The sequence below is a fragment of the Alligator sinensis genome, unplaced genomic scaffold, assembly GCF_000455745.1.
Source record: "Alligator sinensis unplaced genomic scaffold, ASM45574v1 scaffold911_1, whole genome shotgun sequence".
Taxonomy (NCBI): domain Eukaryota; kingdom Metazoa; phylum Chordata; order Crocodylia; family Alligatoridae; genus Alligator; species Alligator sinensis.
In genome coordinates this window covers 407,980-422,840 of record NW_005842978.1, presented here as the reverse complement: position 1 = coordinate 422,840, position 14,861 = coordinate 407,980, and the positions used below count along the sequence as shown (strand labels likewise).

The window sequence follows — 14,861 nt, the reverse complement described above, 5'->3', positions numbered from 1 at the left end:
CCTAGGAGTGCCATCAAGAAATATAACCTTGTCCACACATTTCTGGTGAGCATGCAGTCAGAAACCCTGAGAATGGTACAGGAGTCCATGTTCAGAACTGCTCCAAGGTTTGGCTTATTTGTGGGCTTGGCCACAGACTGAGTGAGAGAGAGCAGGAGAGGCTCAACAGTGGTCCAGCTGAAGTGGTAAGTATGTTTAGAAGATTTTTGTTGAGTCAGGCCCCTCAGGGTATTTAGGCAGAGTTCCCTTGTTCTTAGATCCTGAGTGGAATTCAGTAGGAGATAAGCACTGAGCATGCCCATGGACTTTAGGGGTGTTTTTACATGTGCTCTGGGGGTAGACAGGGTGAGAGGGCACTTTAATTAGAGTGGATCTGAAAGTCACTCTAGCTAAAGTGCCCTCAACATCTCGTGTATCAGTGTCCTCATGCTTCAAAATGGCGGCGGAGGTGCTCACGAACGAGCTTTAGTTGAATGACATTTCAAAGCATGATACATGAGATGTAGAGGCTAGCTGGAGTATGCTAATTAGCACGCTCCAGCAAACTTAGTTGATCAAGCCTGCCCACATGTGTACGGGCACCCTAGGTGCCTTTATCTTTTATTGGATCTAGTCCTTAGCCAGTTATATGGAGAAAAGAAAAATGTTATGTGCATAACTGCTGTTTTTAAGACAGGGGCAAGCCAAGACTGATTTCCTGGCTTTCTGAATTCCAGAAACACCCTCAGCTATACTTAACTATGGAATTTGCAGGGACTCAAAGTGAGATGTTTAAGAAGGGAGAAATACTGTTGAATAATGGCCACAAGCTAGCAGAGAGCAGATTTATATTGGACTTTAGGAAGAACTTCTTCACAGTTAGAGTGGCCAAGGTCTGGAACGGGCTCCCAAGGGAGGTGGTGCTCTCCCCTACCCTGGGGGTCTTCAAGAGGAGGTTAGATAAGCATCTAGCTGGGGTCATCTGAACCCAGTACTCTTTCCTGCCTATGCAGGGGGTCGGACTCGATGATCTATTGAGGTCCCTTCCGACCCTAACATCTATGAATCTATGAATCTCCAGAATGATAAGATCACACTTCGCAATAATTAAGGCTAATATCAGGGAGTCTGGCATTATGTTCTAATTTAATCAGAATTAAGGATTTCTGTAAAGGAAACACAAATCTCACAAAGGCATGTACATTCAATATCCTTCCTGATACCTGAACTCGCTTTAAACTAGTTAACTCAGTCCAAAGAAGCTGTATTAATGCCACATTCACCAACCTAATTTTTTCTTCTGAGAGGGGTATTAAATTTCACACTGAGAAGCAGACCATATTAGCTTAGGCAGAGTGCTATATTAATGTGGATATACTCCTTCCTGTCCATAAGATAGCTCTAAATGTGCAATACAGCACCAAATTATGCCTTGTAGATATTTCCCAAGTTTTACTCATGCATATTTTCCTTTGAATCCCTTCTGTAATCAGAGCTTCCTTCATTCTTTGAGACAAACAAATCCTCTAAGTCACACAAATGCTTTTTCCCTTTCTTTTTGTTTTCATCTATAAGTTAACTTTTTCTTTGTCCAACCAGAAATTATTTCACAGTATCCACCCATAATCAGCCATTTTGCAGAATGCCAGGCATTGACTGAAATGAAAGCTGAAGTTGCCCAATAAATGAGACCCAACTGTCTTAAGTTAGGCTCTTCACAGTAATAGGTACACACTTAAAAAGTTAGGTATCTCTTGTCTGTCAGTAATAGACAGATGGCTAAGGATAAAAGCTTGTTAGTGTAAAATATAATATCCTTTCAAATTTCACTGGGTAATTTTCTGCTTGAAAATATATTTAATCCTCAATATCCTTTTATTCAAAGGGATATAACCATAGTAAGCCTATCCATATAGCATTTTGGTGCTGCAGTATTCCCTGGCAGCAGGCACTGGCACAATCTATGTCCTGTACAGCTGCCTCAAGGCTTACAGGACTTGCAATGAGGCCCTGTAGTTACATCAGTAACTGTGATGGGGTATGGATTGTGCTAGTCTGTGTCTTTTGCAGGGAGAAGTCTACTGTCATGCCAAAAGACTACATAGGTAAAGAAAGGTGCAGCATATGCCAGGCAGCTCTTGTACTCAGCCATAGAGCTAGGTAAAATTTTTCAACTTAAAAATGTACCCGTAAGAAGGTGGAAGCTTAAAAATGAAAATGACTTCAAAGTCTTTTCAAAATTACGTTTCCTTCAATTTTTTATCAGTGTTTTTGTGGCAGTTTAGTGTGCTGGAATTATCATCTGATTCCACAGGGAGCCAAAGAGAGAAAGGGAAGGAAAGACTAATTTCCTAGAGCTGTCAGGAGTGAGTTTGGCAAGGTGGCTGGATAGGAAAGAGAATGTTGGGCCTGGGGGGAAAGGATTCAGGAAAATTGCTAGGTGTTAGTGTATAATGCTGTCATAGTTCCAGTGGTAGAAAGGTTAAGTGTACAAGCATTCAAATAGTTTCTACTTCACCAAAAATGGTGGATCTGGTGGAAACTTCTACCTCATCCAATGAGGCAGAAGTGGTCTCTGGTAGAATTCTCTGATAGAAGCCTCCTTGCTACCCTCTAGCATCCCAATATACCTTAACCCGTCCCTCTCAGGGCGCAGACAGAAATGATATTTTTGAATGATTGGGCCCCTGAAAGCAGTCTACAGCCATGTCATAACACACATGCATGGCTGCAGAGTTCTTTTAAAATGGCTGGTTGTGTGAAGAATTGGTTAAATCAGGTATTACATTAAGTCACTGAAAAGCAGAGCACCTTAGGGAACTTGTGTTTCTTCTAGGGTTAATTTATCATGCAATCAGCCAGTAGGGGCTGAGCTGGGCTGACCACCAGCTCAGTCCTGCCATACCCCACAGGCTGTCAGGGGGAGGGAGGGAGAAGGAGAGAGAGGGAGCTTCCGGCTGGTTTGAATGGCCAGAGCTGAGGGGGAGGGTTGGGAACGGAGCCCCCTCGCCTTGTGGGCTTGACCTGGCTCCTCCACGAGATGTTTAGGGTACTTGAACTAGAGTGACTTTCAGAGCCACTCTAAAACCAAACCAAAACAGGTGTGTTCAAAGGGTTTAGGATTAGGTGCATAAATGTTGATACCTAAATTCCCAGTTTACACTCTTAAAGTGACTTACACTCTTAAACGGACTGCTGCCCTGGCCACTGCCACTGCCAGCACTTGGGACTGTAGTCCCAAATTGAAGCCAGCTGCCAGGACTTGGAACTAACTTTAGTCACAAGTTGAAGCCAGGAGAGGTGGCCAGCCAGGAGCCCTGGGGCTAGGCTGCCCCCCTAGTGGCTGGGCAGACCCATCAGGGAAGCCCCTGGGTTACTGCACAGTAACGTGTCTACACGTGCATTACTATGCAGTAACTAATTGGGCATCAAATTGACACATGCATGATATAGATATCAAAATTATGTTCAGTCAGCATAAGTTGTAATATTTAGATACACATCCATAGTTCACATCAACTTTGGTTACTGCACAGTAAATGTACATGTGTAGATGCATTCAAAAAGACCAAGCAGCGAACATGCCTATTGAAGTTAATGAAAACATGCCGCCTTTGAAATTATGGCCCATTACATTCATGTCTTTGGAGTTCTGATCCTAAATTCATGCATTCAAGTTTTACATTTAGAACTGATTCCCAAACAAATGTAAGAAAAACTTGGGAGTGTATTTCTGAAAGATGAACAATGTGCTTCTAGTGTCTACTGTACTGTATCTCAGATCTCAAAGGTTGCAATTAAAGACTTTTTTTAGCCAGATTGAGTGTAGTGCTGCCACGTTAGTATTTTGGGCTGTCCTTCTCTGTATATTCCTCTCCTCAGTCATTTTCCTTTCATATCAGTTAGTCTCCATTTTTATTCTGCAACAGAAGACAGTTTGTTTCCCCTGAGGCTGCAGTGTAGCTCCAGCTTCAGCAGTTAGGAACATATTGCTGGTCTTGCTTTTCCACCAAGAGGCTGAAAGTGTTACTAGGAGATTACCCTGTGTAACCAAAGAACTTATAAATATTTTCTGTTTAAAAACTACTGTTTTTAAATGCATATTTCATTTAAATTAATTCTGTGTACTTGCACAGAATTGTGGATGTTATAATTTATTAACTCATTTGAATAATATGCTGTCTGTGTTTTGCACAGGTTACATTATATATTTATATATATATGAATATATATATTCATATAATATATATATGAATATATATATATATATATATTTATATATATATATATTTTGGGTACTTCTCTTTGTAAGAGAAACTTTTGTTGCTACTACTGTTTTTATTATTATTTGCTTCTCTTGGTACCTTGTTTTTTACTTTTCACTTACTTATTTGCCTTTCTTTAATTGCAGAAAAGGCAGTATTCTTTGAGCATTGCTGCTGTTTGCTTCATTACTGCATTCTGGCTATTTCTTCAGTGCTGCATGAAAAGAATAGCTTGGAGACAGTACTGCAGTGGTTAGCATTTGAGACTGAAAAGATGACCTTAAGAATTTAAAATGATTAGAGATATAAAATCACAATAACTTGCTTTTTCAGGAAATAGAAACCCTGCAGGGAAGAGTGATCTGTCATATATCTTAAGGGGTTAGTTGCCTGTACAATTTTACACAGGAATTTTTTGCCTGTACAGAACCCTTTGTGCCTCATTATACCTACTGTGTATATTTTGCTTTTAAAACATTATAGTTAAGACATTAATTCTCATACTTTTTGGCATATTGGAAGATTGTTAGTTGCAGTAGACATGCTGATCCACATATACTTTGTGTGTGGGGGGAGGGAGTTGAGGGTTGGGGAAGAAGTTAGATCATATGAAACCAACTACTTTCAGCATTTGTTGAATTCAGTAGAGGAAGGAAAAAGAAGCTGGTTCAAGTTTTGTATATTTTTTAAACTAATGCAATTTGAACTAAAGTTGTCTCTGTGTGTGAAATTGTTTTCTAATGGTAAAAGGTAATTTCAAAATTAATTACCTGCTTTCTGAAGAATCAAAGCAGAAATGCCATTGTTGCCCTAGGACTCAAATGTGCAAGGCTGTAAGCACGCGATGCACTCGTTGCCCTCAGAACCCACTGCAGTGAGTGAGAGTAAAGGGTGCTAAGCACATTGTAGGAGCTATTCAATCTCTCAGTTGTAGGATTGTGCCTGTTTTGCAACATAGACCTATGGCAGTATAATTAGGGGTGGGCGAGCCCTGTGCACTGATTTGGAGGGGTACAAAACTGGTGACTGCTGCTGGTGTCTGCCTGATCAGCACTGCTGCCATGGCCGCTGCCACTGATTGCTCAGGAGGCAAACATTGCTTGTTATACCTCACCAGACCTATAATAAATTTGTTGTTTTTTATGTCATTGCAGTACACAGGTGTCATTGACAGAATTAAGTCCTGTTTCTTACTTTAGTAGAATGGGCCATATTCTGACAAGCTTACTTTTGTTGGGCAACATAGTAATTTCACATTCTGCCCAAGATGAGCAGTGATATGCAATTGCATTGGTGCAGGAGAGGACCAAAGAACAAATTGTGAGGAGTCATAGCTTTTCTTTTGCTCCCTTTTCTCAAGGTGTAAGACTAATGACCTGCTTCTGGCATCAGCACACTTAAAAAGTAGACCTCCTTTTTCAGGAAGGTGGTTCAGATAGATAGGGTTAGTCACCTTGGATCCCTGGATAGTGAATAGGGAATGTTAGGCTCTGAGAAGAGAAAAGCCTAGAGCTAGCTAGTAGGAAACACAAAGCATGGAGGTATCTGAACTCTTGAACACTCTTCAAAGCTTAGGGTTTGCACATTAGGCACTTCTATTCAGTATGGATCCAGGACATCTAGTCCTCTGAAGGTAGACAGGATCATGGTCATGGTGCCCGCCTTGTGCACAGTAATTAATTAGGATCAGAGCACAGTACTTAATTAGGATCAGAGCACTTACCTAGGAAATAGAAGACTTGAGGTCTAGGCTGGGGTGGTCAAAATGGCAGATCCAGTGGGCACCTGGACTCCATTTCCCAGAACCCCCTGACCCTGTTGCTAGGCCAGTTTCCATAGAGACCCCAGGAGTGGCAGCACTGTGACAGAATGGGGCCAGGGTTTCCATGGAGACCGGCCCCAGTAGTGCTGGCATGGCCCGGACCTGGGCAGGGAGCTGCTCTGGGGCCAGGGCTGGGATCTTGCAGTGGTGACAGCATGGTTTGGAGCCGGGGCAGAGCTGCAACCTACCTGGGGCTTGTGGGCAGTGGATCACATTTGTGCCCTGGCTCCAGACCATGCTGTCACCACTGCAAGATCCCAGCCCTGGCCACAGAGCAGCTTCCTGTCCAGCTGTGCGCCTTGCCAGTGCAGCTAGGGCTGGTCTCCATGGAAACCTTGGCCCCGTGCTGTTGTGGCGCTGCCAGTCCTGGGGTTTCCATGGAAAAAGGCGATGGTGACATGGGTTGGGGCTGCTGGGAAATGGAGTCCTCTGAGAGCCCAATCTGGCTTGCAGGCCATATTTGCCCACCCATGATCTAGGCCCTAGGTCAGGGGCATGCAGTTATTTTGGGTGGAGGGCTGCTTACTGAGTTTTGGCAAGCCATCGAGGACTGCATGACAGGCAGCCCAGGGCAGGTTAATATTAATTTTCTAAATGATTTTAGGGGCCCCGCGGGCCAAATAGAATGGCTTGGCAGGTCGCATCCAACCTACAGGCCACGTTTTGCCCACCCCTGCCCTAGGCTGTCCCCAGTCCTCAGAGATTCTGACTCAATCTCCTACTTTCCAAGAGAGGGCTCTAAATGTCAGGATACAGGATTGTCTGGGTGGAGGCACACTCCACTGCTCATGCTGTAGCTTGGCTACTGCAAAGCCAAGAATGCACCAGTCATGGGAACAGGAGAGCATGCAATGTTGAGTATTACTTTATAGCCTAGTGATATGGGCCCTCCTCTGTGGGGAAAGTTTTGCATTCTGGTCCCTTTGTTACTAATGCCTGAGACTGTCATTGGATTAATAACAGAATAACCCTAACAGCGGGTATTGAACGGGTATTGGTACCACTTTTTCTCTCTTCCTCTGTGGTGATTACTCTCATCACCACATTTTTTTAATTAAAGAAATTATGGGTGTTCAGTTTTGTATGAAATTTAATTTTGTCACTATGTTTTAAGTATTCTTGGAGGAAATGTAATGGATCAGGCCTCTTTGAGGACTTAGGTAGAAGTTAGCTCTACTACTCTATTTCTCGTCACTGAAGAAGTGAGAGTTAAGAAACCTAGGTGCTCAGACTGGGATGCTTCTGGACTTACATTTGGTTTCCTAAAACACATCTACACAAGACATTTACTGTGGAGATGCCCAGTTAACTGTGCAGTAAATGTCTCAGCATCTACATATGAAGCCCTATTAGGTCTCTGTAAACTAATAAACTCCACAGCAGGGTAGTGCTTGCAAATACAAGTACTACCCTGCTGCAAAATTTTTTAATGTTGACCCAGCTGGTGGGGGCACAAGGGTGCTTCAGTGCAGGGGCTTCCTGCCTGCCAGCCCCAGCCAGCCCCTTTGCATGTTGAGCTGGGCAGAAACAGCCCTGGGGTGGCAGGCTTATCCTCATGGCCCCTTGCCAACTGGGCCTGATCTGACCTAGCTCAACATGCTGCGATCCTGGGCGCACATTCAAGCAATGTGCCTAGGAGCAATAAACTCTGATAAGCACTGGAGTTTATTGCTTTGCATTAATTGCACATGTAGATGTACCCCTAGCAACTTGTTTAAGGCCAGAGTATACATGCCAAATGAATTTAGGCACCTAAGGGTTTTTGAAGTTGATGAAGCAAAAATATTCAGAATCCCTGGTGATTTTGGTATCTAAATTTCATCTAAATCCCATATAAGCACCTAGTTTATCAGTTTGGATCTAATCCTAAATTACTTCATCCTATTTTATGGAGCTGCTTAAGTCTTCTTGTGTGCAAGTAGCTTCTTATTTCCCTCACTTTTGAGTAAGAGTAACGATCCTGGCTGGTTAAGTCAGATCTGAAATGGCACTTAAATCTTTCTGGAATAGCCCACAATCTGATCTTTGTGGACAGTCTCATTGACAGCCATAAGAGTACCTTCAGGGAAAGGTACTCCTTAGCATGAATAAGGGTGACCAAGTTACCAAATTGTGTATAGTGTGACTCCTAAGGATCATTAAATTCTGAAAGCCCCATTCCACACAGAGGTTTTTTTGTATATACCATATGTCATTCCTGTTCTGGTCGCTAGAGAATTAAATATATTCATTGCACCTTCCTTCCCTGCTCTGCTAATATGAAACAACTCCAGCTTTGTATTAAGGGTTGTTACAGGGTTTGAGGTATGTGATTATTAATGCTGCAAAGAGGAAATCTAGTATTGCTTTTCCCTGTTGCACAATGAAATGAAGTTGGAAATGTATGAACTGTCTTAGTTTCCAGCCCGTGAATATACACTTATAATATTTCTGAGAGACATTGAGTCCGAAATAATATTTTCTAATGTAGTTTTAAATCACTTTGTATTGACATTGCTTTTGTTAATATTATATCTTAATCTGTTGAAAACGTAATCCAGAGACATAAAGGATGAAATCCTTGCTCTTTTGAAATCAGAGGTAACACTCCCATTGACTTCATGAGGGTGCAGTTTCACTCCTAGAGTTTGGATACATGTTAGTAACATATTTGCAGATTTAATTTATACACTGCATTATGAGTTTGTTTTAGATAAATGTAATTGGTGTAAAGTTGTGTTTAAAGTAATAGTTGTGTGTCTTTGTTTTTACTTTTGGTCTTTTAGTTTCCAGCGTGTTGTCCTTTTTGGTTTTGTTTTATTGCTTTTTCTTTAATTTTGCTTACCAGAGCCAAAGCCTTAGTAGAAGAACAACGCCTTTTGTTCCTAGGGTTCAGGTAAAGGCTTCGTCTGCCTGATAGAAACTAAAGTTGTGTTTTTCTTTCTTTTGTTTGTTTTGGAAAATGCATAGTAGGAAAACGTTATATTTTAGTCTGTTTTCCCATTTATTGTGTTGCTTCAAACCATATTAACAAGTTTCATATCATTGTGTGAGCAGCTTGTAAAGTTTTGCATGGGGATTCAAAGTATTAAATTAAAATTTAAAGAGACAACTTTGTTTTACTATTTACTTGATATATCATTAAATTCATGCAGGTTTTAGTAGTAATAATCATCATGTAACTCCATACATGCATATATATGTATATTGTATGAGTAGTAAATAATCTTGTACTGTTGATGCCTGATCTCATTTTACTAAGGTTGCTGTCTCTTTAAATCATTCATTATCATTATTTAACGTGTCCTTTTTTTGCATTTTCCAAGTAATAGTAGCACCTTGAGTAGAAGATTGGCAAATACATTTGTACCTTGTCTAAAGAAACAAATTTGTATATTTTATACCCAGTGCTCACATTGAAAAGTATGTTGAGTTAGCCAAAGCTTGCTGAACTTCAAAAATGATTTTTGTCTGCCACTGAATTTATTTAACTTGACAGATCTATTTGGGTACAAGTTGTTTGCCTTTTTTCATTAGGAAACCCTTAAGGTACTGTAGATTAATGCATATGTAGGTTGTACTTATATGTTACAATGCTTACTTTGCTTTGCTGCATGTTTTTCAGTTTTGTGTGTGTAGATTATTACCTGCTTTATTACCAAATATTTTTACAGTAATGTTAATCTTTTATGTAAGCGTTGTGTGAATTTTGATTATTTTCCTCAATCACTGATCAAAGAAATGAACAGTCCTAAATGTTGACACTAAAGATATTTAATTATCATGTAGAAATGAAAAACTGAAAATATTAATTTGGAAGGAAATAAATATGAGACAACGGAAGATGGGTTTATTTGGGACTAAGGTTCATTAAGTAAAGTCTACTGTTTGGATAATATTTCTGTAAAGTGGTATAAATTGGGAATAAAAATGGACAGGATAAATTGAGATTAAAAGACTAAAAACCTTGATGATAATATTAAAAATAATTATTCTTTCTATATGCTACCTACATGTACTGGGTATCTACTAAGAACTTCAGTGCATATCTTTTATTATGTGACTACCTGAGAATACTTTTTTCTGATAGTGATAATTAAAATTAAAGAAAAAATACAGACTCAAACACAAATTGTTAGGAGGTCATACAAGGCAGTACTGGCCACTGTCATATTTATCATTTAGGTAGCTCATTTATGTTTTAATCTGATATATTTTCAAAAGTATGAAATAATCTGACAATTCAGTGTTCAAATGCAAAAGCAAGTCAGCCTAAATGCTGTGTTTTTAATGCAGTATTGTAATAAGTGACACATGGTATCTCTACAACTTTATTGAAATTGCTTACAACAAACACGATAGAAAGCTTACTAATGCTGTTAACAAGGTATTTTTCATTTAAAAAACATAATTTTATTTGATTAAATGATCATGTTAGTAATTATTAAGAGAATAAAATGATTATAACGTAGAATGCAGAGTATATGGCTAATGACAAAAGTCCAGAAGAGCCTCCCATACTGATTATTAATTATGGTATCCCCACAATGTCCATGAAGCCTTTATGGAACCTTCTGCACAGTTTTTGTAGAGAGTAATTCTAGTCAAAGAACCAGAGGAAGCTTGTCACCATTCCTAGGGAATGCTACCTTGTAGTGTTGACTACATCCTGAGTAGCGTGAAGCAAAACTCAGGCCTCCTATTATGCCCATATTGAGTTGAGAAGATAGGTGGCATTGCACGAATTAATCTAAAGGTACATATATACTGTAAAAAATGGGGTAGTGTAGAGGTACCCATGGTATTGTGAATGAGCTAGTTCCTGTACTAGGAGCAATCAGGCCACAACACCAAGGGCTAATAATATAATCTAAGAAGCAGGTTATATTAGCTTGCTCAGAGTTCCATGCTGCCAGAGATAGACTGTCTGATATCTGAGCTTGCTTGTTTAAAGCTAGCTCTATTTTTTCTACACTCAAGTTCAGGCTGCAGTTTAGATTGTCTGCGGACATCAGCCACATCTTATTTTAATCTCTGTTTGCTTGATCAGTTTGAAGAGGCAGCGCACAGTCTTACTTCTTACTTTGCTTATATCTTGCTTATACCAAAAGTGCAGTTTGAACCTGAACAACGGGGTGGGGGGGGGGGGGGGGTGGTGTCCCTGATTACTCCATCAAGTTGCCTCACTGTTCCTTCCCTTGCTATCTTCTGAGTCTTCAGACATTTATCTTTGAACATTATTAAGTTCAAAACAACCAGATTTTTTGTTGTATTTATTTTTTATTGCAATAAATACAATCAGTTTCATGGTTGCCTTTGCTTTGTACTTTCTTCCTTGATTTCAGCTGGTTGTACAGTTCTTGGAAAAGTACAAAATTATCCTGAACTCTGACCTATTCATAATTTCATGGTTCAGGTGAAGATCAGCCCAGTTCAGGTGAACAGGATTCTAACTTATGAGGAATATAAGTTATGTATAAGTTATACAGCATGGCAGTGCTTTCCTGGAATATTATATAGTCTTAAATATTCCTCATATTCATTTAGGCTGGCAGCCAGAATTGTCTTTGAACTCCTGTTTTTCTTGAGCTCACATTGTCTAGTATCACTTATGTTTTGGTTGACATATGTCAACAGATTTAACCAAGTATAAAATGCTACACGGTGCCTATATGAACCTGTTTAAGAAGGCATTTTACTTATGTCATACTTATAAGCAGCCTCAATAATTCCATAATTTCCTAGCAGTTATGCCTGAGTAAAATCAAATGTGCACAAGATGGGCATTAATCTTAATGGCTTTTTGTGTGAGTAAATTTCCAGAAGACAAATTTCATGTCTGCACTGTTACAAAGCACATGTCTATCTCCAAGTAAATCTTGTAACATCTGTGCTCACAACAGTTTTAATTCCTACCATTCTACTGTATATATAGAAAGGAAATATAGTTTATGCAGCTTACCCCATGAAGTTGAACTTTCTGTTTCAGCATCCCAATATGCTTGCTCAACCTTGAGTGATGGGTCTATCCTTTGTTACTTAACAGCCTCCTCCCATATTGTTCCCAGGGGCCCAGAAAACAGCCAAACAGTATTAATTAAGTTTGTACTAGACTGGGCGTGTCTACATGTGCAATTAAGTCGAAGCAGTATAGTCTGGCACTTATCACACTAGTGTTTATTGCTTCCCAGGCACCATGTTTACATGTGTAAGCAGTTGTGCAGCACACTGAACCCTGGCAGAACAGTCCCAGCTGGCAGGGAACCTGGGGGGGTCAGTTTGCCAGCCTGCAGCTGCTCTGATCCAGCTCAATGTGCTGCACAGAGGCTGGACGGGGTACGAGGGTGCTTCAGCATGGGGCTAGCTGGCAGGCAGCCCCCACACTGAAGCACCCTGTACACATGTGCTGCTGTGGAATAAAAAAAATGCTGGAGCAGGATAGTACTTGTATTTACTGAGTTAATTAGTATTTACTAGTTGCATTTACTATTTAATTAGTAACTAACCCTGAAGCAGGATAGTACATGTATTTGCTGAGTTAATTAGTTTACTCCTGCTTAATTGCCCTGCAAGTGTACACGTGAGACATTTACTGCAGACCTAATTAGTCAATTCCACAGTAAACGTCTCATGTAGATACACCCACTCGGTAGGTATCACTTCATAGGTTAATGTTTAAGAGTAGCCAAAACTCATCCTGGCTACACCAGTGAAGTGACATCAGTATATATAGAAACTTAATCTGAATAAGATTTTGATTATTTTATTTCTTTTTTTAAAAATCAAACAAACTAAATATCCTTTTGAGTCACCATTTGCTTGAGAATGACCTAAAACAGAAATGAAAGCATTATTTTAGTTGTAAGACATTATGTGTTTCAAACAAAAGACACATTTATTCCAGAATAATGTACCTCAAATTTTACTCTGCAATAAATTTACTACATTGTAAGGTACAGTCTTATGACCAGGGATCCTGGTTTTCTCTGTTTAAAAATTACAGATTCTCTGATAACACCACTACTGCAAATTCTCTGATTAAAAAACCTAAAATCCGCATTTTCCTGTTGTTAAACTGAAACACCTCTCTCTATATAGGTATCACTTGAACACAATGCTTTATTGATATATTTATCACTTGATAAATATTGATCAATTTATTAATTGGTACATTTTATTGGCATACAAAAACAATGTTTTGTTGGTATATTTACACTTTTAAAACAATTTGGAAGCCTACCACTGCTTCAATCACTATAATAAAATAAACTCTAAATACCTATACATTTTAGTATTTGATTTCGGGTTTTTATCATGGAAAATCAGAGCTACCTCTGCTGCCTCCACTCACCAGGATGTGGGTCCCACTGCAGCTGTCCCCCGTTGCTGCTTTGTGGTGCTGAGCAGCCCTGATACACCAGTACCCTGCCCCTGCCTATGCTGTTTCCCCTCACTCCCAAGCCACAGCCCCCTTCAACCCTACCAGTGCCCCTCATCCAGGACCCACAGCCTCCCAGGCCCTGCTGGTGCATTTCACTCCCAACCCATAGCTTCCTAGCCCTGTCAGTGCCCCTCACTCCTGATCCCCAGCCCTCCAGCTCTGCTGGTGCCCCTCACTTCTGAACAACAGCCCCCTGGTCCTGCCAGTGCCCCTCACTCCTGACCTGCAGGCCCCTACCCCCAGCCCTCCCCAGTGTGAGGAAGGGAGTGGGTGTGTGGGGAATGTGTGGGGGGACAAACAGTGCAGTGGGGGGACATGTGCCTCCCCAAGATTTCTGCGCCCACAGTGGGGTGTGGGGCTGCAGCTGAGCCAGACCAGCTCCAAGCAGGAGCTGCCTCTGCAGCCCAGCAGATGGAACCCAGCACTGGAGGGAGTGCTGTGCTGCCATGATGAGGTGGTGCTGATTGCCCTCCTCCTGCTCCCCCCAGCCCATTGCAGGCTGGAAGGCAGCCAGACTACAAAGAGAAACATCCATGGTTTCCTGCATTTTTCTCCTTTAAATGGGAAACTCTGCAATTTTCTCTTTTAAAAGAGAAAATCTATGTTTTTCCCCATTAAAGGAGAAAATCTGTGGGTTTTTCTCCATTTTCAGCAGTAAACAGAATACCTGGATCTCTGCTCATGGCTAGCTCCCTAAAGCTGGTTGTCTGCAGTAGGTATCATTACTGTGCCTTGTCACAAGGACCATTTGTAGATGGGCTCACTGTTTTCTAAACTGTGTTAACTGATTCATATCACACGGTTCAAATCAAATTCCAATTCAAATTAAGGGTTGATAGATGATCATTGACCATCAGGGAGGTTTTGTGCATTTCTGCACTTCAGGGCCACAAAACTGCTCATTTGCTACACCTGGTAGTGGACACGAGCAGCAGCAAACCCTAAATACCTGCCATATATACTTGTTAATTAATACGGTTTAAATTGCCTAGTTTGGACTGCCCTAGTCTGCATTAATTTTAATCCTCATTCAATAAGGTTTAATTAATTTGGACTGGAGCCAATTTTAATTCGGACTACAGACATCCATGTGTATATAATGATGGCTGTAGTCCAAATTAAACCTAGAAAAATGTAATGTCTATAAATGTCCCAAGTGACTGAAAGCCACTTTGCATTGAATAACCCTGGAATCAAATTGACAGTGGTAGCAGATGCACAACAACTGTATTTCTGATTTCTGCAGAGGTGATTTCAACCAGAGAACAATATTTACTATTTTCTGGCAGAAACTCTGAAACAAATTCTTTGTGTTGTGCGTCTGATCCATTTTTCTTCCGGAATAAATTGAAACTACTCCAGAGCAAATATGTTA

At 40.6% G+C, this 14,861-nt stretch overlaps 1 protein-coding gene across 1 annotated transcript in view; it reads left to right on the top strand.

Annotated features, from left to right (window-relative positions):
* RIMS2 (regulating synaptic membrane exocytosis 2) overlaps nt 1-14,861 on the top strand; it is a 417,536-nt gene that overhangs the window by 19,099 nt on the left and 383,576 nt on the right. Inside the window, exon 7 of the mRNA XM_025192862.1 lies at nt 8,894-8,941. Within this exon, the coding sequence (XP_025048647.1) occupies nt 8,894-8,941 (48 nt within the window). The remainder of the gene's footprint in view (nt 1-8,893; nt 8,942-14,861) is intronic.